Source organism: Indicator indicator, chromosome 1, assembly GCF_027791375.1.
Source record: "Indicator indicator isolate 239-I01 chromosome 1, UM_Iind_1.1, whole genome shotgun sequence".
In the NCBI taxonomy this organism is placed as follows: Eukaryota; Metazoa; Chordata; class Aves; order Piciformes; family Indicatoridae; genus Indicator; species Indicator indicator.
In genome coordinates, this window is record NC_072010.1 from 127,203,950 (window position 1) to 127,230,947 (window position 26,998).

Below are 26,998 nucleotides of genomic sequence, written 5' to 3' on the forward strand. Positions count from 1 at the left end.
ATTCAAAATTCATTATTCCTTTATTAGAAGCACATGTGGCTTTGCATACAGAACAAGCTGTTCTATGAGGAACAGAACTACTGCATCCTGGCTCCTGTACGTCTGTTCTATGACCTTTTTTAATTCTGTACTGCTTGCTTTTCTCCTTTACTTGCTCCCTCCTGTGTTCCTTTCTGACTGGATAAACTGCATTATGTCCAGTAACTGACTGAGTGATGGCTATTGTCACTGGCCAGCCAGTATACACAACTGGTGGCCAGCTGTTGATAAGAGGATGAACTTTTCAGGCAGTTAAAAGATTTTAGACTTACATAATTGACTAGAGAGTTCCATATGGTTAAAGTGCTCAAAATTCAGTTGAGGGGTGAGCTATAGGTGGTACAGTAGGCATACAACATAATTGTAAATACTTCAGCTTTAAAGTACTTTCAAATACTTTGTAAATTGCTATAGTGGTTTCCATTCCTAAGAGCAGTTGTGGAAGAATCAGCACCTTGTGAGTCAAGATAACTTAGAAGGTTTGTGTTGGAAAACAATGTATGAAATGAATGGATGATGTATGAAAAGGACCTATCCTAACCTTTCTGTGCCTGACTTTTTCCTTTTAGTGTAGAAAAGAATGTCAGTTGGTTTAATTCTCTTAAATATCTCTTGACTGTGGCTTTTACTTCATTGTGCAGTACTGAAATAAATAGTGTGTTACTACAGTAAATATAATTGCAAGGAAATTTGCACTATGGAAAGGTGTTAATAAGCTTAAAAGAGATTGATATGATCAGAGTAATTGTGTTTCTTAAACCAGGAAATGTGTTAACCTATTTGACTTTTTAAAATTTATAAATAAAAGATTAGGGACATTCACCTGTCTTGGTTAAGGTAAACTCTAACAATGGGGTTTTTTGGTTTTGTTTATTTTTTTCTTATGAAACAGGCTCAAAAATAAAGAAGCTGGTGTATCCTGCAACTCTCATGGGTATTGGTGCCTCCATGTATTACCCTCAGCAAGCTGTTGCTATTGGAAAGGTCAGTGCTGATACTTTTTATTTTTTGGAGAAGTGTCTTTTGCCCTCATTGTTGTGTCCTGCCTTCAAATTAGCAGTAATCTATTTTTAAAAGCCATGTCAATGTGCTTGGCGCTTTACAAAGTCAGAATTGTTCTGTCACAGAAAATGCAATCTAGGCTGAAAGGGATCTGCCTGAATGGATCCTACAAGAGGGCTGGAGAGGGACTTTTCATGGGGGTGTCTAACAATAGGACAAGGGGGAATGGTTTTGAGCTAGCGGGGAGAGTAGGTTTAGACTGCACCTTAGAAAGAAGTTCTTCAGTACAAGGATGGTGAGACTCTGGAGTAGGATGTCCAGGGAGGTTGTGGGTGCCTCCCCCCCGGCAGTGTTCTAGGCCAGGTTGGATGAGGCCTTGAGCAGCCAAGTCTACTTGAGAGGTGTCCCTGCCCATGGTGGGGAAGAACGAGGTCCCTTACAACTTAAGCCATTCTATGATTCAAAGATGGTTAGATATTCTGTTCCTTTTACTGACCTCAGTCTCCTCCGGGCTAAACAAACGCAGCTCCCTCAGCCTTCCCTCATAAAGGAGATGTTCCACTCCCTTCATCATCTTTGTGGCTCTGCACTGGACTCAGTTCTCCACCACATTCTTTTTCAAATCCAGTTGCTAACCTCTCGGAGTGCACCTATTTTACTATCTCAGAAATTCTTTATATTTCAGGCTCTGGTAAATTTGTCAGTCAGTTATTGGTGACTTGTGAATACCACTGAGATGTCAGGATGGAAATAATGATGTTCAGAAGAACATCGGAAGAAAATTGAAAGGTCATTGACTTGGGGGAATTTGCAGGGTTTAGATTTTTAGATACAGATAGTTCTGTTCCAGTTCTCAGGGACTGGAAATTATGAAAGTGGCAGGGGAAAAAAAGCAAAACATAAAAATGTAAGAAGCTTAGAACATTTCTGTTGGTAAGTGTGTGATAAAATTCTAGTTTCTTTCTGAACAGTGAATTGGGAAGTGATTGAACGGTGTTCAAACTGATGTTATTGTTTTGAAAGAAGCTCACTTCAGTCTTAACTGTGGATTTGCTGCTAACAGCCTCACAATACTGTGTTTATCTTTGGGAAACTTTGAAGTGTATGATTGGCCTTTGATAAATTCACAGTTCTTCATTTGACTGATACCAAAAATCTGATATGGGACCATGAGCCTGAAGCTTGGTTGGAATAAGCTTAGCTTTTTTGACTTGGTCATGACATTAGACATATGGGTTTGGGAACTTCTGTGAAGAGAGTGATATCCTACATACTAGTTTTGGTTCCTCTAGTTTTCTTTAAAAAGCGAAGTTTTAGGCTTATCAGAGCTTACTATCCATAATTTTTATACTGTAATGTGAAATTGTAAGTTCTTTCCTCTCTAGTAGTTACTTTGAAATGTTTCATAGGCCTTTCAAGAAACTTCTGTAAGTCTAGGAAGTGATGCCTGCAGTACAAAGCTCATTTTCAAAGTTAATAAAACAATATAGGAAATATCCTGGATCATAAATTGAAAAAAATTATATTATGTTCTTTTAATTTTTATTCCACATTGGTCACTTAATCAGTCTTATTTACAGTGGTATAGTTCTCTTCATTTGGTAAACTTTCAGATTTGACTATATTTTAAGAAACAGAAGGTTTTGGGGTGTTTTAGGTTTTTTACCTTTCCACCTTTATTAAAGACTCCATTGGTGAGCTGGAAATATAAACACAGCGAAATATATTTGCAGTTGAGGTCCTACACCTGGGTCATGGCAGAAATAGAGGCTGGGTGAGGACTGGTTCAAGAGCAGTCTCAAGAAAAGACTTGGGGGTGTCAGACAATAAAAAACTTAACATGAGCCAGCAATGGTCCCTGGCAGCCCAGAAGTCCAAATGTATCCTAGGCTGAATCAAAAGCAGTGTGACCAGCAGGATGAGGGAGGTGGTTGTGCCCCTCTGCTCTGCTCTCATGAGACCCCACCTGGAGTACTGCATCCAGTTCTGGTGCCCCCAGCATAAGAGGGACATGGAGCTGCTGGAGTGGGTGCAGAGGAGCACCATGAAAATGATCAGAGGGCTGGAGAACCTTCCCTGTGGAGACAGGCTGAGAGAGTTGGGGCTGTTCAGCCTGGAGAAAAGGCGGCTCTAGGGAGACCTTAGTGCAGCCTTCCAGTACCAGAAGGAGGCCTACAAGAAAGCTGGGAAGGGTCTCTTTACAAGGGCTTGTAGTGATAGAATGAGAGGGAATGAAGCTTGAGGAGGGGAGATTTAGACTGGAGATTAGGAAGAAATTCTTTCCAAGGAAGGTGGTGAGACACTGGCACAGGTTGCCCAGGGAAGCCGTGAATGCCCCCTCCCTGGAGGTGTTAAGGTCAGGTTGGATGAGGCTTCGAACAACCTGTTCTAGTGGAAGGTGTCCCTGCCCATGGCAGGGGGTTGGAACCAGATAGTCTTCAAGGTCCCTTCCAACCTAAACCATTCTGTGATTCTATGAATAATTGATGCAGCCCTCTAGAAGAAAACTTACTTTAATTAAAATGAAATGCCAAGTGAAGTTGTGGCAACAGAGTTCATCATTGGTAATAGGTTGTTTTCAGACACAGTTCATCTAACTGGAGATGGAAAAAATGCACAGATTAATCATGCTAATAAACCACAAATCTGCAAGGGACTGATTTCCTCACTGCTAGTATTACTTGAATTTGTGTAACTTCAGACAAGTGATCAGGCTGTCTATGTGGTAAAGGAGAATTTAATACTAAAGTTTATTTTGTTCTGGTGGAACTTCTAACTAGTATTTTGAAACTGTATTGCTTTCCAGCTAATCATAATACATTCAGAATATTTTGTCTTGTTTTTGTGGCTTGTCTTCCATCTGGAAAAAAAACTTTCCATTATTAGGCTATTTAAATCAGTCTCTTTAGCATTAAAATTAGTTTTTGTTCCTTTTTTAGTAGAACTCAGGTTTCCTAAAGTAATATGTATTATGCTTACCTTCCTGAAAGAAGGAAAAGCTTCCTGAGACATACATTTATTTCTTTAACCACAAACTCAATTCTCTCTGTGTCCTTTGAACCTCTACTCCACCCTTCCCCAGTTAAGGCCATAAGGCATAAACAGTTGTAGTGGCACAGCAGAGAGCATGAGACTATTACAGGAACTGTGGGTTGAAAAGAGGGAGTCAGGGTCATTTGATCCACATTTACTGTAGAATGAAATGTTTGTGGTCTTGCACTGTGGCTGCTTTGTTGTCAGTGTAAATGGAGAAAGGTCAGCAGATTCTGTTTCGTTTCTCAGCAAGCAGTGTAGATAAAGAATTGCTAACCATAATTCTGCCTGATGATCTTGACATATCACAGAATGTTAGGTGTTGGAAGGGACCTCAAAAGATCACCCAGACCAACAGCCCTGCCAGAGCAGGAGCACCTAGTGCAGGACAGACAGGAATTCATCCAGGTGGTTTTGGAATGTCTCCAGAGGACGCTCCACAACCTCTCTGGGCAGCCTGTTTCAGGGCTCCAACACCCTCACAGTGAAAGTTTTTCCTTATGTTCACATGGAACCTCCTCTGCTCCAGCTTGCACCCACTGTCCCTTGTCCTATCATTGGACATGGCTGACCAGAGCTTGGCTCTGTCCTCCTGACACTGCCCTGCACATCTTTATAAACATGAATGAGGTCACCTCTCAGGCTCCTCTTCTCCAAGCTCAAGAGCCCTCAGCTCCCTCAGCCTTTCCTCAGCAGGGAGATGTTCCACTCCCTTCAGCGTCTTTGTTGCTCTGTGCTGGACTCTCTCAAGCAGTTCCCTGAGGTCTGTCTTGACCTGGGAGGCCCAGAATTGGACACAATATTCCAGATGTGGCCTGACTGGGGCAGAGTAGAGGGGGAGGAGAACCTCGCTGGACCTACTAACCACAGCCCTTCTAATCCACCCTAGGATGCTACTGGCCTTCTTGGGCACAATGCTGGCTCATGGTCATCCCACTGTCCACCAGGACTCCTACATCCTTTACCCCAGAGCTGCTCCCCCAACAGATCAGCCCTCATCCTATACTCATACATGAAGTACACATAAGATAAGATAAAGTCAATATTGTATGCTTATGGTCCTGGTGGAATTAAAACATGTGAGCTTGTTTACATGCACATTAGAGACTGCTTGGTGCTACTTCAGTAGTGCCTAGTATGGGTGTTTGTGACCCAAGGCCCCTTCCAACTATTCAGCATGCTTGTTTAGAAGCACTCAGTCTGACTTTTGAACTTTTTTGTTCAAATTTTATTTTGCAGTCTTACTTAGAATGTGGCATAGAGCAGAAAGTAGTATTTCAGCACACTGTAACTTGACACAAGCTGACAGTTATCTCCCACAAATTAAGAATCCCAGATGACTACATGGAGAAATGTTTCCCTCTTCTGAAGGGAACCCTTTGTGTGAGTGTTGGAATGAATGCTTTGAACAATTGACTAAACTGCTTGTATTATTATTGGTCCTTTTACTTTTCCTGCTTGGAACTGTCACTCCCAAAACCAGTGGTGGCAATTGCAGTACCCACCTGCTTCCTCTTCGACTGCTCCATGAGAGGTATAAACCACAAGCCTAATGTATGACTCTAGTGTTGTGTAGATTAAGGCATGCACTGGGTGCTTATAAACACTACTTGGCCATGTTCCTGTTGACCTTGTAATTTGCAACTTGCAGTCTGTCTAGAACTGTATTTTTCAACCCCTGTGAACTGTGAATATGTGTCTGGGTTGCAGCTCTTGGAAGGTGTGCAGAGTTTTGAAATATTGGGTGGCTGTGGCAGACTAAACTCTGGTCTTCTGGGACCTCACCCCAGAATATTGTGTTCAGTTCTGGTGCCCCCAGCATAAGAGGGAGATGGAACTGCTGGAGTGGGTCCACAGGAGGCCCACCAAGATGATCAGAGGGCTGGAGAACTTCCCCTATGGGGAGAGACTGAGAGAGATGGGGCTGTTCAGCCTGGAGAAGAGAAAGCCCCAGGGAGACCGTAGAGCAGCCTCCCAGTACCTAAAGGGAGCCTATGAGAAAGCCAGGAAGGGACCTTTAACAATGACTTGTAGTGGCAGGGCAAGAGGAGGGTAGGTTTAAACTGGATATTAGGAAGAAATTCTTTCCAGTGAGGGTGGTGAGACACTGGAACAGATTGCCCAGGGAGGTTTTTAAGCCCTGTCCCTGGAGGTGTTCAAGGCCAGGTTGGATGAGGCCTTGAACAACCTGTCCCTGCCCATGGCAGGGGTGTTGGAACTAGATGATCTTTAAGGTCCCTTCCAGCCTAAACCATTCTGTGATTCTATGATTAAAACACTTAAAAGCACTCTAAATACCTAACAGTATAAACTTTGAAATATTCTTATTTTAGAGTCCTACAATTTGATAGCTGTCTACTTGGGCAAACTGTTCATTTTTTGCCATTCTTTACTTGGAAAAAACTGTTAGTGGTGTGGAAGTTAGTACTAACCTGAGCCTGGAGCTGTAAAAACCTAATACTCTTTTGAGTTTAAAAGGATGCTATGAATATTCATAGATGGCTTAGGTTAGGAGGGACCTTAAGGATCATCTAGTTCCAACCTAAACAACAAATATAAAGAAACAAAGGGGTATTCTTAGTGTTATGTCAAAGCAGTATGAAATGCAAATGTGAACTTGCAAAATAGTGACAAACTAAATAAGATTTTCTCTCTTTAAAATGAGTGTGATTAAATGAAGAAATAGTTTGCATATGTTAGAGAATCACAGAATTATTGAGGCTGGAATAGACATCTGAGATCATCAAGTCCAGCCTGTGACCTAACAGCACCACATTGACCAGACCATGTCACTAAGTGCCACATCCAATCTTGCCTTAAACACTTCCAGGGACAGCAACTTCACCACCTCCCTGGGCAGTCCATTCCAGTGTCTAATTCCCCTTTCCCTGAGGAAGTGCTTCCTGACATCCAACCTAAACCTCCCCTGGTGCAGCTTCAGGCCATGCCCTCTCATCTTGTCACAGGCAACCTGTCAGATTTGTTCAACATCAAATACTAAGAAAACTAGAATTGTTTCCGAGTAGCATCATTCTACCCCATTTCATATGGTTATATTTTTAGATAGTCTTAGATTTTTAGCATGCTGCCTTTCTTACTATAGAATCATAGAATGGTTTGGGTTGGAGGAGGTCTTGAAAGGTCATCTAATGCAAAGCCCTGCACTGAACAGGGTCATCCTCCACTAGAACAGGTTGCTCAGAGCCTTTTGAGCCTGACCTTGACTCTAGTGTATTTTTTTTAAGGTGTTTATTAATACTGGACACCCTGAGCTTGAATAGGAAGATGTTAAAGATCTCTTGTCATTTGAGATTTCTTTCACTTACACATGGAGCAAAATAATATTGCCCAAATGATGAAGTTCATGCTTTCCAATATCTTTTGTTTTAAAGGTTGCTGGTACACAGCTGTATGATTGGAGTCTTCAGGGATATATTGCTGTAGAATCTCTTTGGAAGGATAATCCTAAGAAGAAGAAATCTGGTGAAAAAAATAATAAGGTAAGAAGTCTGAGGAACTTGAGTTCTGAATTAAAAATAAAGTAATAATTTTACAAGCTTCACCCTGAAAGTCTGAAATATTTTTTTTCCCGTTACACTCCTACACTTTGAAAGAAGAATCTTGTTACCAATTTATTTTATTTTCTCTTGAACATTGATCAATATCTGTTCTAGCATGGTGGTGCCAGTGTTTGCAGTTCCATGAAATGTTGCTATCTAGTCATAAAACCAGAGTTTAAAGGGATATGCAGTTCTTAGGGGGTTAGCCATAGATAATGAGCTGTGTGGTTTCATGCTTACAGCCCTTTTCCAGGAAACTTTGGGTTAATCCTTTCTCATCCAGAAGACTGCCAATAAAAATTTAGTTTCTTTTGATCACAAAATAACAGAATGTTAGGAGTTAAAAGGGACCTTGAAAAGTCATCTAGTTCAACTCCACTACCAGAGCAGAAGCACTTAGAATAGGTCACACAGGAACTCATCCAGGTGGGTTTTGAATGTCTTCAGAGAAGGAGACTCCACAACCTTTTTGGCAGCTTGTTCCACAGCTCTGTCACCCTCACAGTGAAAAAGTATTTCCTTATGTTCTTGTGGAACCTCCTCTGCTCCAGTTTGCACCCATTTGACATCCCTGAGCAGAGCCTGCCTCCATCCTCTTGACACTGCCCTGCACATCTTTATAAACATGAACGAGGTCACCCCTCAGGCTCCTTTTCTCCAAGCTCAAGAGCCCTCAGCTCCCTCAGCCGTTCCTCAGCAGGGAGATGTTCTACTGCCTTCAGCATCTTTGTGGCTCTGTGCTGGAGTCTTTCAAGCAGTTCCCTGAGGTCCTTGACCTCAGGGGCCCAGAACTGGACACAATATTCCAGATGTGACCTCACCAGGGCAGATTAGAGGGGGAGGAGAACCTCCCTCAACCTATTAACCACACCCCTGGATGTCATTGGCCTTCTTGGCCACAAGGCCAAACTTCTGGTTCCTGGTCATCCTCTGTCCACCAGGACCCCCAGGTCCTTTTTCCCTGTGCTGCTCTCCAACAGATCAGTCCCTAACCTATACTGGTCCATGGGGTTGTTCTTTCCCAGATGCAAGGGTCTACACTTGTCCTTAGGAAAAACAAGTAGATGGCTCAGTGAAGCAGAGTGTAGGGACTAGAAAACTCTATGAGTTGATTAAGTGTGTGCCAGGGACAGCCTGTAAGGATTTCAGGGATTTTTTTTTTTTTTAACAGCTGCTTAAATAAAAGTTCAGGTGTGTAGGATAAAGCTTCTGTGGTGGTGATTTCACATCTAAGCTTACTGAATCTTTGATTCCTGACTTCTAAGCAACTGTGCTAGTTCTGTGGATACAAACTGCTGCCCTAGCTGCAGGCTGCTTCCAATCTCTTGTTTTAGTTGTTTGATGTAGCCTGGCAAACTAACAGTTGATTTGAAAGCAACTTTGAACCAGCAGAAATTCTTGATCTTTTTCTGTGGACCTCCTGATTGAGCCATAGCTCACAAATGGTAACAGTCCATACTGGGTTGACAATGATGTACAGCTGGTGGGTTGTTGTAAACTAGAAGCCCTGTCTGAGCAAAATATGGTGTTTTCAACCCAGAGGCCTATGATGTAACAAGGGTGGGTAGCTGCTGAGAGATTTGGAGAGGCAGTTGCACTTGAATGGACTGCAGGTATGGGACAGTTCTCTAGGTTGGTCTAGGTGTGGGACTAGTTCCAAAGAAGCTGGTTTGGAGGAATGCTGACATGTCTTGTTAGTTGCTGAGTCTTATGAGAGTAGAGACTTTCCTCAGTGGATATTGATCCTGTGCTGGCCTGAGGCACTTCAGTGAATGCACTTGTATGGGTCTTTGAATAAACAAAGGTCAGTCAATCATGCTGTACCTTTCCTAAAACCTAGGCTGTCAAAAAGTATCTCCAAAAACTATGGCACATTAAAATATTTCAGAAAGACAAACTGATAGCATCACTAAAAATTAGCTGAGCTTTTTATTTTATTGTGCCCAGGCTTTCAAAAGGAAACACGTGGTTGTTATTGGAAGGCAAAAACTTTTGAAGCTTTCATCTTATTATAAGGCTTATTCAAGCCCTTGCCACCTCAGCAGAAAAACAAATGGCATGCAGCACTGCAGAGACCACTAAGTAAACACACTTCTTTCTCTTCCTCACTTCTTTCTCTTCCTCACTTCTTTCTCTTCCTCACTTCTTTCTCTTCCTCACTTCTTTCTCTTCCTCACTTCTTTCTCTTCCTCACTTCTTTCCTCACTTCTTCTCTTCCTCACTTCTTTCTCTTCCTCACTTCTTTCTCTTCCTCACTTCTTTCTCTTCCTCACTTCTTTCTCTTCCTCACTTCTTTCTCTTCCTCACTTCTTTCTCTTCCTCACTTCTTTCTCTTCCTCACTTCTTTCTCTTCCTCACTTCTTTCTCTTCCTCACTTCTTTCTCTTCCTCACTTCTTTCTCTTCCTCACTTCTTTCTCTTCCTCACTTCTTTCTCTTCCTCACTTCTTTCTCTTCCTCCTTGCAGAATCTTTAAATGACACCCCTTAGTTGCCAAAATATGGTATTTGCACAAAGGAGTTGAGTGGTTTACTCCTAAAGTTCATCTCATCATAAAATCACAGAATGGCCTGGGTTGGAAGGGACCTCCAAAGCTCATCCAGTCCAACCCCCTCTGCAGTCAGCAGGGACATCCTCAACTAGATCAGGTTACCCAGAGCCCTGTCGAGCCTCACCTTGAATATATCTAGGAATGGTGCCCCAACCTCCTCCCTGGGCAACCTGTTCCAGTGTTCCACCACACTCATAGTAAAGAACCTGTTCCTAAAAGGAACAATATTGTTCAGATATTGTTAAACTGTTGCTATTTAATTTGGTGGATTAGGCAAGGTACAAAAGTCCTGTGACTCAAATGAAGAAGCTCTGTGCACTTGATGAAATTGTCTGCATTTCAGATCTTTTTACACAGCAGCATGCATCCCTCATTGTTTCTTTGCCCCTGCAGTTGGTCAAAAGAGGGTATTGTCTTCATGGTGTCTAGAGAAGCTGAACAGCACTTGTGAAAAGACACATGCTTTTGAAGTCACACAGAATCACAGAATGTTAGGGCTTGGAAGGGACCTCAAAAGATCATCTAGACCAACCCCTCTGCCAGAGCAGGAGCACCTAGAGTAGGTCCCACAGGAGCTCATCCAGGTGGGTTTTCCATGTCACAAGAGGAGGAGACTCCACAACCTCTCTGGGCAGCCTGTTCCAGGGCTCTGGCACCCTCACAGTGAAAAAGATTTTCCTTCTGTTCACATGGAACCTCCTCTACTCCAGCTTGCATCCAGTGCCCCTTGTCCTGTCACTGGACATCACTGAGCAGAGCTTCAGTGAGATGAGACATCATGAGATGTTCAATGACACATCACTGGCTTTGTCCTCAAGACAGCTGTATATTGGGTTGGGGTTTGTATATTTATTTCTTACTGTTGTACTAGGCAGCTAGAAGACAAATAGAAATGTTATTTTTGAGTTGTTGTTTTAGCAGATGTATTCCATTTTATGAAAACATGCCAGAGCAAAAGATGTTATTTTTTTGTTTGTGTGACACTCACTCTAGCATTCTGCTGTTGCTACACAAAGGATTCTTGCACATGGGCAGGCAGATGGGTGGCTCTTCTTGGCTTGTGTTAGTTTGTTGTGTTGCTCATAATTTGTTTGATAGTCATAGGTATCACAGCTGTGCATAGCTTGGTGTTTGTGCAGCAATATGTCATTCAAATAGATGTGGTGTGTTCATTTTCTGAAGGTTTTGTAAAACAAAAACCTGTGCCAAACTGAGGTCATAGGAACTGAAGTCCTCAAGTGCTGCCAAAAAAGACGAATTCCAGGACTTTCTGCTGCTATATTTCAAAACATTGTTGGTGGAGCCTCTCCATACAGCAAGTCAGTTGGATAAGGTTTTGAATACACTATTTACAGTGTAGCATTCTGATCAGAGAATCATAGACTGAATTGACTTGCAAAGGATCTCTAAAAGTCATCTAGCCCAACACTCCTGCAGTGAGCAGGGACATCCTCGACTAGATCAGCTTGCCCAGAGTCCAATCAAGTTTGACCTTGAATGTCTTCAGGGATGGGGCCTCCACTACCTCCCTAGGCTGCCTGTTCCAGTGTTCTACCACCCTCATTGTAAAGAACTTGTTCCTAACATCCAATCTAAAGCTGCTCTTCCTTAATTTCAAACTATTGTCACTTGTCTTATTGCTACATGCCCCTGTAAGCAGTTCCTCCACAGCTTTCTTGTAGGCCCCCTTCAGGTTCTGGAAGGCTGCTCTAAGGTCTCCTGGAGCCATTTCTTCTCCATACTGTACAACATCAACTCTCAGCCTGGCTTCACAAGAGAGGTGTTCCAGCCCTCTGATCATTTTCGTGTCCCTCCTCTGGACCCACTCCATCAGGTCCATGTCCTTCTTGTGTTGAGGGCTCCAGAGCTGTCTGTCTTCCTCTTTGAAGTCCAACCCTTTCTTCCTGCCAAAGGGAGGTTTTATGATTCTGATCTTAGCATTTACCAGTGGAAGTCTGATAACTCTTGTGTAGGAGGAGTCCTTTTAGTTCCAATGTTATTTTTAATATTACTTCCAATAATGTTTTTGTTTGTTTCTTTTTTTAACCCTGTGAAATCCCACTGTATTGAACACTTTACTCATGAATCTTTCATTTTCACAGAATGTTAGGGGTTGGAAGGGACCTCTGGAGATCTTTGAGTTCAATTCCCCTGCCAGAGCAGGACCATAGAATCTAGCACAGGTAACACAGGAACACATCCAGACAGGTCTGGAAAGTCTCTAGAGAAAGAGACTCCACAACCTTTCTGGGCAGCCTGTTCCAGTGCTCTGTGATCCTTACAGTGAAGAAGTTCTTCCTCATGTTGAGGTGGAACCTCCTGTGCTGTAGTTTCCATCCATTGCCCCTTGTCCTGTCCCAGGGCACAAGTGAGCAGAGGCTGTGCCTTCCTTCCTGACCCCCAGCCCTCAGATATTTATAGACATTGATTAGATCCCCTCTCAGTCTTCTCCTCTCCACACTAACCAGCCCCAGGTCTCTCAGCCTCTCATCAGGCCGTGCTCCAGTCCCTTCATCACCCTTGTAGCCCTCCCTTGGACTCTCTCAAGTAGATTCCTGTCTCTCTTGAACTGGGGAGCCCAGAACTGGATGCAGTATTCCAGGTGGGGCCTCACTAGGGCAGAGTAGAGGGGGAGGAGAAACTCCCTCGATTTCTTTTCAGTCATCTTTCAGTTGAAACAGTCAGAAGCATAAGAATGCAAAATATTTCCCCTTCTGCTGTGGGACAGAGCTTGAATGTGTCTGTCCAAAGATACTGTGGAGTGGTTGTGTTGAACCAGAAAGTAGAAAGTCTGTCTTGAATATGTGCCCGCTTCTAATTACAAGAGGGACACAGAGGAAGTCTGTCTTCTGGGTCATTGGTCTAAATACATTTTTTGCTTCTGAATTGGTGCTGATTGTGACTGGAGGACTTTGACACTCATCTGTAAAATGAGATGTCTGGATTTCCTCTGCCAGCCCTTCTCTGTCTGCCCACGTTGCTGCTTGATCAGCCTCACTCAGGCGCGCTTTTCCTTAGTGTCACATGCAGAGTGGATAGAGTTCAAAACTCTTTAATTGCTAATTCAGCAAATGAGTTTGTGTGAGAAGTGACAGTTTAGCAGTGGACTGGCTTCAATGAAATAAATCATGCTTAATAGATCTGGTGAGGACAAGTCCTGTGGTAAGATCTACTGAGCTCACCAGAAACTGAGGGAGGAACTGAACAAGACCGCTGTTTTTCTATACATCTGTTTCTGTGTGATGCTTCGGATTGTTTTTCCTCTTTCAGCTCCCCCACCCAACCCCCCCTGCCAAAAAAAAAAAAAAAAAAGTTTACCTAGGTGGTATTTTCTTTTTACAAGTTAAAACAAACAAATGGCAAAAGCTCTGTGTGAACAATTTATTTTTAGTTCATTTGTTCAGAACTGAGTCATCCTTGAGATGAGGCATTGTGAGTCAGATTCTCTTCATTGTAAGTGGTAGTAAAATGTTGTCATTTACAAGTTCCTGTACAGGAAAATCGTGGAGTAGATTGTTGCTTTGAAATGGGTGTGGTAGAGATCAGAACAAAATAGTTTTTTGAAATGAAGAGTAACCTTTTAAAGGTCTTGCTAGGCATGTTTTGAGTAAGAAATGTAAGAATTACCTTCATAATTGAATATCTCCAGTGCAGCATATGCAGAGTCTCGTAGTCTTGGTGCCTTACTCATAGAATCATAAAATCACAGAGTGGTTTGGGTTGGAAGGTGCCTCCAAAAATCATCTAGTCCAACCCTCCTGCAGTCAGCAGGGACATTCTCTACTAGATCAGGCTGGTCAGAGCCTTATTGAGCCTCACCTTGAATATCTCTCTGGGCAACCTGTTCCAGTGTTCATGATGCAGAACTTGTTCCTAACACCCAATCTAAATCTCCTCTAATTTCAAACCATTGTCTCCTCTTCCTATCACTGCAGGCCTTTGTAAACAATCCCTCTGCAGCCGCCTTGTAGCCCCCTTCAGGTACTGGGAGGTTGCTATTATGTGTCCCTGGAGCCTTCTCTTCTCCAGGCTGAACACCCCCAGCTCCCTCAGCCTGCCTCGTAGCGGAGGTTCTCCAGCCCCCGATCATCTCTGTGGCCTCCTCTGGATCCGCTCCATCAGGTCCATGTCCTTCCTGTGTTGAGGGCTCCAGAGCTGGATGCAGAAGAGGTCTCACCGAGAAGAGCAGAGTGGCAGAATTACCTCTCTCCATCTGCTGGCCACACTGCTATTGATGTAGCTCAGGATGTCATTGGCCTTCTGGGCTGCAAGCTCACACTGTTGGCTTATGTCCAGCTTCTCATCCATTCATAGTACTTAGTTTATGCTGGGACAGACATTGAACTCATCCTGTTAAATGTTTTTGTTTCCCAGTCTCTTCTGGCTTTTTTTGTTACATTGTCCATCCATATTGGTAAAAGTACGAGGGTTTTTAAATAAAGAGAAAATGCAATTTCATTTTATACATAGAATTTAAGAATAATTGAGGTTGTGTATGACCCTTGATCATTTCATCCAACCTCTTTTTCAAAGCTGAGATAGCTTCATAGTTAGATTTGGTGTTTCACTTTGACATGTGCAGTCAAGTGCTAGATGGAGATTCAAAAAGTTCCCTGGAAAACCTGCTCCAGTGCTTTATTTAAGAGAAATTTGCTATACTTCTGCATCCTCTGCTCACTGTCCTTCTGATATAAACCTTTGAGAAGATCCTGCCTTTTCCAAATAAGTAAATGCCTATTAAAGAGCTGTGGATAGCAATTAGATTCTCCTTTTGCCTGGTCTTCTCCATACTGAACCCACATGTGTGAGCTTGTCCTTCTCTGTCATGTGCTTCAATCTCCTAGCCACATATGTGGCACTTCCAGGTATTTTTATTGATAGCTATTTAACACTGTAATCAAATGTCTGTTTGTTCTAGCATAGTTGGCAAATAGATGGAGCAGACACCCTAACAAAGCCTCCCTTTGTTGTTTGATTTCTATCATTTATTTCAGGGAAAGTGTGAAAACCCTCTCTCAGAGGATATGGACTAAAAGAGACCTATTGTATAAATCCACACAGAATTCAGAGAATGCAAAATAGCAACTCCTCCGTGGGAATTCATCCTGTGTTATTAGTCCAGACAAAAATGAGTCAATTAAAGCATTTCTGTTGAACTGCTTGTTCTTTCAAATGCTTTAATTGCTCAGGAAGACTGAAATCTAGAAACCCTTTGGGAAAAAAAGATCATATTTGAGTCTATGATACTGCATTAGTCTCATCAACCACTTGATTTTGCAAGAAGTTTTTGTTTCAGCTTTTGAAGAGGGTTTCTGTTCTGGCAAAAAACATTAATTGTGGATTACCTCAGCTGAAATCTTGTGCATATTTTTCCCTCCTCCAGGGTGATGCAGATGGTGACAAGCACCTGGATATCCACACTGCTTCAAATGAAGAGCGGGCCCGGAAGTAGAACACTACGTCATTGGCATTAAACAGGTAAAGGATGAAGGCTGATAATAGTGTGGGGCTTTAGCAGCAAAATAACCTGGAAAAGCTGAACATTTGCAAGTTTGACTTGTAGTTATTTTCTACATATTGATGAAGAAGAGGAAAAGACAGGTTTTAATTTTTCTTAACACTTCACAGCACATTAGGGGTTGGAAGGGACCTTGAAATATCATCTAGTCCAGCCCCCCTGCAAGGGCAGGATCACCTAGAGTAGATCACACAGGCAGGTTTTGAATGTCTCCAAAGAAGGAGACTCTACAACCTCTCTGGGTAGCCAGAGAGTAGACTTAGATTAGATGCAAGACAGTGGTGAAACACTGGAACAGGTTGCCCAGGAAGGTGGTAGATGCCCCATTCCTGTAAACATTCAAGGTCAGGCTTGATGGGGCTCTGAGCTGCCTGATTGAGTTGAAGATGTCCTTGCTTATTTCAAGCAGGATGGACTAGATGATCTCCGAAGGTCTTTTCCAACCCAAAATATTCTGTTTCTAACAATAGTGCAACTGGACATAATTAGTGCAAAATACCAGATACTGGCTGCCTTGTCAGCAGGTGATGGAGGCTGTCTTTTCTGAACGTGGTTTCTAGTTGCTTGTCTTTTCCCTATGTTATTTTCACATGATCTTAAAGATTTATATTGTTCATCAGAAAGTGATCCTAGCATTATAGAGACTCCTCATTATTTTCATATGTAGTGTTCTGTTTGCCAGAAAAATTATCTTCTCTCTTCCTGACAACTGTGTAAAGAGAGCCCTGATTTAGAAAGCTGCACCAATTTTTTTCTTTCATGTGTTATCACCAGTCAGAAATGTTTGCAGATGTGGTAGAATGCACACATCTGCTGAGGAGCAGCATTCCACTGTTACATCACCAGCTTTAAAAACAAAGCTATCTTAAAATGATCTGTTTCCCTTAATGTATTTTCAATTGAGGTTTAAAAAGGCCAAGTACTGGGTTCTGCACTTTGGTCACTACAACCCCAAGCAATGCCACAGGCGTGGAGCAGAGTGGCCAGAAAGCAGCCTGGTGGAAAAGATCTGGGGGCACTGGTGGGCAGCTGAACTTGAGCCAGCAGTGTGCCCAGGTAGCCAAGAAGGCCAGTGACATCTTGGCCTGGATTAAAACCAGTGTGGCCAGCAGGAGTAGGGAAGTGATGGTGCCCCTGTACTTGGCCCTGGTGAGGTCACAGCTTGAGTACTGGGTTTGATTCTGGGTGCCACAGGACAGAAAAGACGTTGAGGTGCTGGAGTGTGTCTAGATAAAAGCCACCAGGCTGCTGTGGGGTTTGGAGGGCATCATGTGAAAAGTGGCTGAGGGAGCTGGGATTGTGTAGTTTGGAGAGGAGAAGGCTGAGGGGAGATCTTACTGGTCTCTACAACTACCTGAAAGGAGGCTGGAGTGAGGCTGGGGTTGGTCTCTTCTCTCAAGGAACCAGAGACAGGACGAGAGGCAGTCGGTTGAAATTGTGCCAGGGGAGGTTTAGGTTGGACATTAGGAAAAACTTCTTTAATGAGAGAGTGGTGGAGGGTTGGAACAGGCTGCCCAGGGAAGTGGTGGAGTCACCATCCCTGGAGGTGTTCAAGAAGCTGTAGAAGTGGTGCTTCAGGACATGGTTTAGTGGTAGTAGTTGGGTTATGGTTGGACTCGACCTTAAGATCTTTTCCAGCCTTAGTGATTCTATTCTATTGTATTCTAGTTGCTGTAGCTAATTCTCAGCAAGGCAACAAGGCATGTTGTCTGTCTGATTTACTTGAATATATTAGTTTTTCCTTCACATATATGAATATAAAATCTTAAAGAATACTTGTTTTCCCAGCATTGTATAAACCAACCACTTAAATACAATTAAAACAAACAAAAGAAAGAACAGTTTTGTTTTGAGTAAAGATACCCAAGAGCACTAAGAGAAAAAAAAAGCTCTAAAATTCCCTAAAATATTGTACTTATTATGAAATAGGACAGAGCTACTAAATGATAAAAAGACAGGAAAACAGAACTTTTTGTGTATTTGGGAAACTGTCTAAATATCAAGGTTCATTCCAAACAGAAACCTGTAAATAATTTCTGGTAGGTCATCGTTCACATTTAAAAATGCAGGTGCTCTTTGCTTAAGGTATATTTTCTTTTTAGGTAGGGGTGGGAGGTAGGAAAGGAGCAAAAGCTGTGAGGAGGGCATCCTAAACTTATCCAGACCCTTTGTGCAAAGGATTTTGATTATAAATACAGTTATGCTATATAAGCAAGCTTTGAGGAAAAGCTAACTTAACAGCTGCTCTCTGATTTGCATGCTGGCTTGGATCAGCAGTGCTGTGTTCAGTTTTGGGCATCTTAGTGCAAGAAACATTGAGGGGCTGGAGAGGTGCAGAGAAGAGCAGCTAAGCTGGTGAAGGGCCTGGAGAATGAGAATGATGAAGAGCAGCTGGGAGAACTGGGACTGGTTAGTGTGAGGAAGAGGAGGCTGAGGAGAGACCTTATCACCCCCTACAACTACCCGAAAGGACAATGGAGAGAGGTAGGTGCTGGTCTGTTGTCACAGGGATAGATGGAACAAAAGGGAACAGCCCCAAACTGCACCAGAGGAGGTTTAGGCTGGACATTAGGAAAGATTTTTCCATTGCAAGAGTGGTCAGGCCTTGGAATGTGCTGCCCAGGGAGGTGGTGGAATCACCAACCTAGATGTGTTTAAAGGTCTTTTAGATGTGGTGCTTAGCGATTTAGTGGTGATCTTGGTAGAGTAGGGTTAATGGTTGAACCTGATGATCTCCAGGGTCTTTTCCAACCTGAATGATCCTATGTTCTACTGTCTGTCTTTTTAATGAGTGAAGATAATTGCTCAGGTGCTTAAAGTACCTGGGTGCTCCTGGTTTTGAAATCTGCTTGCTTTCCCACATGTTGTTTCTGGGGGAGATACATAAATGAAACCAATTACTAGAGTAACCAGATGGTAGAATTTCATTTCAGTCCCCATTTCCAGTTGTTCTAAGGGATGGCAATTTATTACTTCTGCCTGAAATCAAATCCAGTTATTTAATTCCAGATGTGTTGTTGGATTTTACATTATTCCAAAGGTTCAAGAAGGCTGCTATGATCTTTGAGAAAATGTATTTCTTTATTCTGAATGAGATCAGTGCTAAAAGGTTCACTGTATTTTCAACTGCTGACAATAATCTTAGCTGAATCTGGTTAATGAAATAAAATACAGTTGCATTTTCCTCAGAAAGATTTGCCACAGCATCAGTCTCTTGAGTTGTTGAGTGGTCAGCCAAGGACAAAATCACTTTGGTCTGGAGACATGAACATCTTTCTTCATTCCAAAAAACAGCAGCATTGCACCTCCTTTATTACAGTATGTTTGTCATCAATAATTACATGCAAACTACATCTCAAACCACATCCCATTGTGGGAGAAGCAAACTTTAACTTTATCCAGCTGTTGAGCTGAACAGTTCCATGGAAGTGACTTGGGCTTTGTGTTTTTCCATGAAGACAGCTGCAGCACAATTCCTTTTCACTCTCTTCAGGTTCTATGTTTGTGTAATTCCTCTTCTTTGAGTTAAATTACCCTAGCTTTATACCAGAGCATGTGAGATTATGAAACAAAAAGGCATTTGATGGGAATTGAGAGGAATACGTGGTTGAGAAAGTTAGTTCCACAGAATCACAGAATGTTAGGGGTTGGAAGAGACCTTGAAAGATCATCCAGTCCAACCCCCCTGCCAGAGCAGGAGCACCTAGAGTAGGTCACACAGGAATGCAGATTTTTAATGTCTCCAGAGAAGGAGACTCCACAACCCCCCTGGGCAGCCTGTTCCAGTGTTCCATCACCCTCACAGGGAAAAACTTTTTCCTCGTATGCCTCAACTTCCACCCATTGCCCCTTGTCCTGTCACTGGGCATCACCAAGCAGAACCTGACTCCATCCTCTCTGCACTCACCTTTTACATCTGTATAAACATGAATGAGGTCACTGCTCAGTCTCCTCCAAGCTAAAGAGCCTCGGCTCCCTCAGTCTCTCCTCATAAGGAAGATGTTCCACTCCCTTCATCATTTTTGTGGCTCTGTGCTGGACTCTCTCAAGCAGTTCCCTGAGTTTCGTCTTGAACTGAGAGGCCCAGAACTGGGCGCAATTTTCCGAATGTGGCCTCAGCAGGGCAGAGTAGGAGGGGAAGAGAACCTCTCTTGACCTACTCACCACAGCCCTTCTAATACATCCCAGAATGACATTGGTCTTCTTGGCCACAAGAAGCAAATTGGTATGGAGAATGTCTTTCAAATAGATTTTGGTCAACTTGCCCCATCAAAAGTCTGAATTGCACTTTGACAATGGGAAGAAAAGGCTTGTGATATTTATTTTTGCTTTCTCCCTTCTTCCTTCTCCCCTTTATCCTCTATCCCCCTTTTTTTTTTTTTTTGGTTATAGGTGACTAAAAAAAAATATAGATATGAACAACAGTTTCCCAAGAAAAAGAGGAAAACCACCTGAATACATTTTGATTTGGAATGTAACTGATCTGCCTTCTGCCTCAGGAAAGACTGATGGTGTGCTGCTTGGGCTTTTGGTATGGAATGTGAAAGGACAGTTCATATTTTGGGTCAGTCTTTGAGATCTTGTCCTCAGTTCTGCAGGGGGACTCTTTAAAGTCTGCTGCTGCTTGTCTCATTGTAGGATTAGCACTGCAAGTTGCAAGTCTCAGAATCCCTCAGTCTCTTGTTATTAATTTATATACAAAATAAAACTCCAGTTACACAAAATGGGCCTGTGTGGGTTTTTTTCCCTCTCCTCCTGTCTTCTTTAAACTCATGCATGTGACACTTGCACAGTCTCTGAAGGGTTCTGGAGATGCTGTTGACAATGCCTGTATTTTTTTAACAGTGAGGAAAAGCTTAACTAGGAGCATGGTGTTTTGGCTCACATTAGCTAATAGAATTACGCCTGAGAACAATTACAATGACTCTTGTGTTTTGTCTGGGTCTCCCCCTCCTTTCTATACAAATCTTCTGCCTCATCAGTGCCAGCGGGAGGTATATAATGAAGCATCTGTGAGTTCCTGTCTAGTAGATGGATGGGAATGGAGCTGGTAATGTTTGTTCTTGTTTTTTGCTTGAGTGCACAGCTCAATGGGAACCAGAACGTTAGGGTGGTGGGAACCAGCTATAGAATAACTTGGCTGTTTCCTTATTCCCAGCCAGGGGAGGGGATGAAAACAGCAAAGTGAAATACAAAAGGATTTCCAGCATTTTGAAATCTTTGCACAATAAAGCCCTTTCATCATTTGTTACCATTTCCATCAGTTTCTCTTTTAGGGCATGGTGCTTCACAAGTTACTGTAATCCAAGTAGCTCAGGGCATTTAAAGCTGTGTTAGTGAGTCATAAACGTTCCTAAATTAATCAGTAAATATGAGGAATGGGGGAAGGGTGGAATTAAATGTATGGTCATAACTGTCTGAAAAGAACAGGGAAGAAAATACAAAGTCAACGTGATTCAAAATGCTTTTAAACATCTTTGTTATTACTTGGTTAGGTATTCCAGCTGAGCACAAACTTAGAGAAAACCAAACAGATCTTGGCAATGCCAATACCAGCCTGTGTGGGCATCATAAAATATAGGCATAAGGCATGTGGTTGCCTCAGGCACAAAACCAGTACCTCCCAAGATGTTCAGTGCATGTTTTTGTGATTGTTTTAGGCTGGTAGAGAGGGATGTTGATTTAGCAAAGGGAGCAGAGTTCTTGTGTGGGGTTTGAGGGGGTGGGTGTGTTTTTGTTTCTTTGACTTTAAATTTGCCAACCTAGTTCAAACAGGCTTGGGAGGAGATCAAAGTAGTGTTTTTGTCAGTAGTGGAAAGAAAACTTGGGAAATATCAGGTCATAGCTGTAACTGCTCTGTTACACCCTCTTGCAATACAAGCAGATTTGTTTCTTCCCTTGAAGATAGTCTTTCCCTTCTGCAGTTTCATATCCTAGGGAAAATGATTGCCACTGAGTTAGGAATACAGCTTTAGATGTATGTATTTATGTTTTATTTCAGTAATATTTGGCATATACTGCATTGGCACATGATTACTTGGGAATTCAGGTGTTTGTGCTTTCCTCATTTTTCCTATTTAGGTATCAGAAAGCATACAGGAGGCACTTGATTAGGTTAGGCTGGACAAGAGGAAAAATTTCTTACCCAGTGGAGTTGTCAAGCCCTGGTACAGGCTGCCCAGGGCAACAGTGAATTCTCAATCCCTATGGGGGTTTAAAAACCATGTAGATGTGGTGCTGAGGGATGTAGTTAAGAGGTGACTTGGCAGTACTGGATGACCTTTAAGGTTTCTTCCAACCAAAATGATTCTGTGATTCTTTTTGATGCAGTTGTTAGCTGTTCTGTTTCTTTTTACTGCCTGTGAGGGCAAAGCAGAATTTTTCATGTCCAGCCTAATCCTCATTTGGGTCCAGAGGAGGGCCATGAAGATGGTCAGAGGGCTGGAGCACCTCCCCTGTGGGACAGGCTGAGAGAGTTGGGGCTGCTCAGCCTGGAGAAAAGGCGGCTCTAGGGAGACCTTATAGCAGCCTTCCAGTACCCAAAGAGGGCCTTCAGGGAAGCCAGAAATGGACTTTTTACAAGGGCTTGTGGTGATAAGGATGAGAGGGAATGGTTTGAAGCTTGAGGAGGGTAGGTTTAGACTGGAGAGTCTATGAATCTCTGTTAGTTACATATGTATATGTGTGCATGCTTAAGAGTTCCTGGGTTAAGTAAGTATCACTTCACTTAAATGCTTTTTACTTGATTGTGTTGCCATACAGCATATTTACACTGCTGCTTAAAAAGTCCCCAAATGATAGACATCAACACAGTTCACCTTTTTCTAGCAGGAAATGACTGCCTTTGAGTACCTGCATACATACATGACAAGGAGATGGTTTCAAAATGTGAGCAAGATAGCCTTAACTGAAATCCTTTCCTTATGTCTGTTGTCTTTGACAAGTACAGGAAATAAGATGTTTCACGCTGGTGAGAGTGCGAGATCCTAAAGCATTCAACTCACTTGGCACAGACTTTCCTATGAGGAACAGGAGAGCAGCTGACCACTGTCCACACATATAGATGTGTACATACATACACATCATAAGAAGGACACAGAGCTGTTGGAGTAAGTCCAGAGGAGGGCCACAAAGATCACCCAAGGGCTGGAACACCTCTGCTCTGAGGATAGGCTGAGGGAGCTGGAGTTGTTCATCCTAAGAAGACATCAGGGAGACCAAATAGCTGCCTTCCAATACCTGGAGGGTTCCTGCAGCAAGGCTGGAGAGGGACTTTTCACAAGGGTGTCTAGCAACAGGACAAGGAGGAATGGTTTTAAGCTGAGGAAGAGTAGGTTTAGATTAGGAAGAAGTTCTTCAGTATGAAGGTGTTGGGACTCTGGAATAGGTTGCCCAGAGAGTTTGTGGATGCCTCCTCCCTGGGTGTGTTCAAGGCCAGGCTGGATGAGGCCTTGAGCAGCCAAGTCTAGCTGAGAGGTGTCCCTGCCCATGGTGGGGAGGTTGGAGTAGATGTTCTCTGAGGTCCCTTGCAACCTACGCCAGTCTATGATACATAGATGCATGGAAGTACATGCATGTGTTCTCTTTTGCCAGACTTTGCCTGTGGATATTACAACATAAGCTAAAAATAGTCTATACCCCACCCAAATTTCACATCAATAGTTTGGTCATTCTTAACTCAAAGACTTTTGACTGGTAACTGGGAGTCTGTGTAACTGAGGAAATAGTGCTCTCATCTCAACATCCTGGACCATAATGGCTGTTAGCAGATATGTTTGGGCCAGGCTGCAGTCCTCTCTCCTAAAAAACCAATCTTTAATCTCTTCAGCATGTGAAAGCTGTAGAACTGGAAATCATCAGGTTGGCTTATGCAGCATCATGGCATGACAGTTCCTGCAGGTAGTGTGTTAGTTCTCTGAGTAAAAGTAGAGAATGTTGCTTATCCTTTTGCTACCAACCTGGAATACTCCTGTTAGCCCAGGTCAATATGCAACCTTGAGTACAGACACAGGTACCCATTGCAAAAATCTGGGTTAGACTCAGTACTCTAACTGCAGAAGGTCCCAGACACAAACTTACTGGCAGAGGTTGCAGCTGAAATGCTTTGGAGCATCCTTCATTGCTTCTGAAGAGAGCTAGAACTGCAGTGATATAGAAGGAATTCTCAGTCTGGAGAAAAGGCTCCAAGGAGACCTTCTTGTGGCCTTCCAGTATCTTAAGGGGGCCTACAACAACGCTGGGGAGGGACTTTTTAGGGTGTCAGGTAGTGATAGGACTGGGGTGAATGGAAAAAAACCAGAAATGGGTAGATTCAGATTGGATGTTAGGAAGAAGTTCTTTACCATGAGGGTGGTGAGACACTGGCACAGGTTGCCCAGGGAGGTGGTGGAAGCCTCATCCCTGGAGGTTTTTGCAGCGAGGCTGGATGTGGCTGTGAGCAACCTGATCTAGTGTGAGGTGTCCCTGCCCATGGCGGGGGGGTTGGAACTAGATGATCTTTGAGGTCCCTTACAACCTTAACAATTCTATGATTCTATGAATTGTATTTCAGACTTAAAGAAAAGAATGCCCTGGGGTTGAAGGGGCTTGCTCCTGCTCTGTTGCTTAACCCTGGCAGAAAAATCTCTGTGTGAGCACATTTTCTTCAGAACAAATAGGAGCTCCTGCTGCATGTATTTCTTATTCCCTCTTTTTTTTGTTGTTGTTTTTGTAAAGATTATTTCCATCCCTTCCCATAAACACCAAGATCCTTTTTATCATAATAAACTACTATGAACAAAGAGCATTTTGGCTCCTCAGATGTGCTGGGGAGGCCTGCATAACTTCCTGCTGGACCTTCCTGGATGTAGCATCTCCAAGCAGGGTTGGCTATTGCACCTGGATGACCTGGCAGCTGGCTAGGTCAACCCCACCGTGGAGATGTTTTTGACAGGTACAAAAGCTTCTTGTTTACAAGGAAAAGCTTTGATAACAATCTTAACTACAAAGCAGAAGTTGTTTTAGAAGGAAAAAAAAATAACAAACAAAGATGTTTCTAACCACCTGTCCTCTTAAGTTGAGACCATTAGCTGACTCTGGTGGTTTTTTGACTGTGTATGGTTCTTAAACTGACTGGTGCTGATGGCTTTCTCAAGGTCTCTCTGGAAGCATCTTTGGCATAATGATGTGTCTGTGTTGTTTTCTCCTGTATCATGTCACTGAAGTTCATTACAGGCCATCTCTCATTAAAGATCAGAGTCTGATCTGGAGTTTCATCTTGTCTTGAAGTTCATGGATTCTACTAGAATGCTGCTCTCATGCCACGTTTTCAAGCTGATGTTACTGGTAGCCGTTGCATTGTTCAAAGCTGGAGAAATCAAAGGTGAGCTCAGGATGTCTCACAGCTGGTTACCACTCTAATAAAACCTTTCTACATGGAACGTGGAGCTACAGTGCCTGCACCAGAGTAAGCTCTTGGGCTCTCTTGACTCCTCCTGGTCTTTTTGTTTGGTTGTTTTGGGTGGATTTAAACATGCAAATCTACCAAGTAATATGTGAGGCCAGTCAGTGGTGGGGCAGGTAAGCTGGATGCAATGCTTCATTACCAGGCCCAGTTACTGAGAAATCATCCTGTTACTGGTGAACTTTGCTAGATCTTCTGGAGAGAGGAAGACAGATCCCAGGTGACTTGCTGTTGCAGGCCTAGGAATAGCCATGCAGCAGCTTGAGTTGTGCTCAGACTCAACAATCTTGAGAGTCTTTGTGCCCACCTTGAAAACAGCAGTGGAGGCAGTGGGACAGCCTCGTATAGGAACTTCTCTCTTTGATTATAGTGGGAATGTAAACCTGCACAAGGCTCAAGCCTTTAATTTGATAGAGACTAAAGCAGAAGGATGCTCTTTACACCTTGAGTGCCTAGATCTCGTTCAGCGATGCTAAACTGAAGTTTGTAAGACAGCCCCGTAAGGTAACAAGATCCAAATCTTCCTACATGCCTTTTGTCAGAGAGGGCAGTGTTGGGAAGGCTGTGGCTGCTGTCCTTTACCTCTTGTTTTTATCAGTTCTACTACTCAAGGAAGGTGGCTGCAGCCCTGACAGCAGTGTGCAGGCAAGCACTGGAGGGCCATGTTTGAGAACTTCATCTTGCTTCAGGGACTTGCTCAAGATGCATTTTTAAATAACACAGGAGATTCTTCTTCCCTTCTTTCCCTTCTTTGGCCACTACAGTGTGAAGGCCACAGGACCATACCACCTCCTGTACCAAAATCTTTCACAGGAAGGTGTTCTGTATCCCACTGCCCAGAAATCTCTCCAGCCTTAACCTGAAGTACCTTTGCTCAACTCCAGAGTGCAGCATCCGAGCCTTTGCAGAAATAAATCTACTTCTTCAAGATGAAAAATGAGCCACATCCAGCCCTTGGTCCTGAGTGCTGTGGCATCCAGCCACGGGGGATGCTGAAGCATGAAGCCAGAAGAGTTTTTGTGGCTGTATACATACACCAGCATACAAGGTCGTGGGCAGGCAGCTGTGGAGGCAGCCCTCACCACCACGGTTTCTTTTGTTGTTAAAAATTGGGTACAAACCCATGCAGAGTTAGCGTATCAATGCCCAGGGAAAGAAAAGGGATTCGTCCCTTCCCCCCATCCCCTGCCCTAGATTGAGTTCACCACCAACGTCCTCTCTGTAAATGTAGCAAGCTTCAGACTCACTTCCTTTTCTAAGGAGACCTGAAAGAGCCATTTCCTGATTGGTACAGCGCTCTCGTGTGCGCTCACTAAGTGCTTATTCACACTGTGACTCACAGAGGTAACCTCCGTTCAAAGCCCTGCGCCGGTGCCTCGGCGTTGCACGGAGACAGAGCTGAGTTTTCTTATTCAACACAGCAGGCTGAGGTCATCGCTGCCTTACCGAGGAGCTCAGCTTCCCTCTTGAAAGCATCGTTTACAAACTGCCCGGCCTCAAGCAGGCTGCTAAAAGCACCAAAGCCAGCCCAAAGGAGAGTGTTTACTATCGTGTGCCAGGCTTGACATATTTTCCATATCCTGCCAGAGATGAGGAATGGCATCAGGAGCTGCGGCTGAGTCAGCCTCAGCCCCCCTTCCCGTCCCGGCGTGCGGCACTTACACGGCAGCCTCACCGGCAAGCCCGGGCATGCTCGGGACTTAGTGCAACCTAAACTGATGGAGAAAATCCATCTGCTACCAGCAGCAAAGGACTTCTTTTCCTCTCTGTGGTCTGGTGGGAGATGAGTGAGGCACAGCGTTTTGTGTTTACCCCTCCTGTGCTTGCCTCCAGGTTCAGCTGGCGATAAAAAAAG

General features: G+C 43.4%; 1 protein-coding gene across 1 annotated transcript in view; it reads left to right on the plus strand.

Moving 5' to 3' along the window:
* Window positions 1–20,409, plus strand: part of APOO (apolipoprotein O) — a 32,126-nt gene extending 11,717 nt beyond the window's left edge. The window contains exons 6-9 of the mRNA XM_054386196.1: window positions 932–1,023; window positions 7,467–7,574; window positions 15,567–15,661; window positions 20,094–20,409. Of these exons, the coding sequence (XP_054242171.1) occupies window positions 932–1,023; window positions 7,467–7,574; window positions 15,567–15,635 (269 nt within the window). The 3' untranslated portion in view covers window positions 15,636–15,661; window positions 20,094–20,409. The remainder of the gene's footprint in view (window positions 1–931; window positions 1,024–7,466; window positions 7,575–15,566; window positions 15,662–20,093) is intronic.
* Window positions 20,410–26,998: the final 6,589 nt, after the last annotated feature.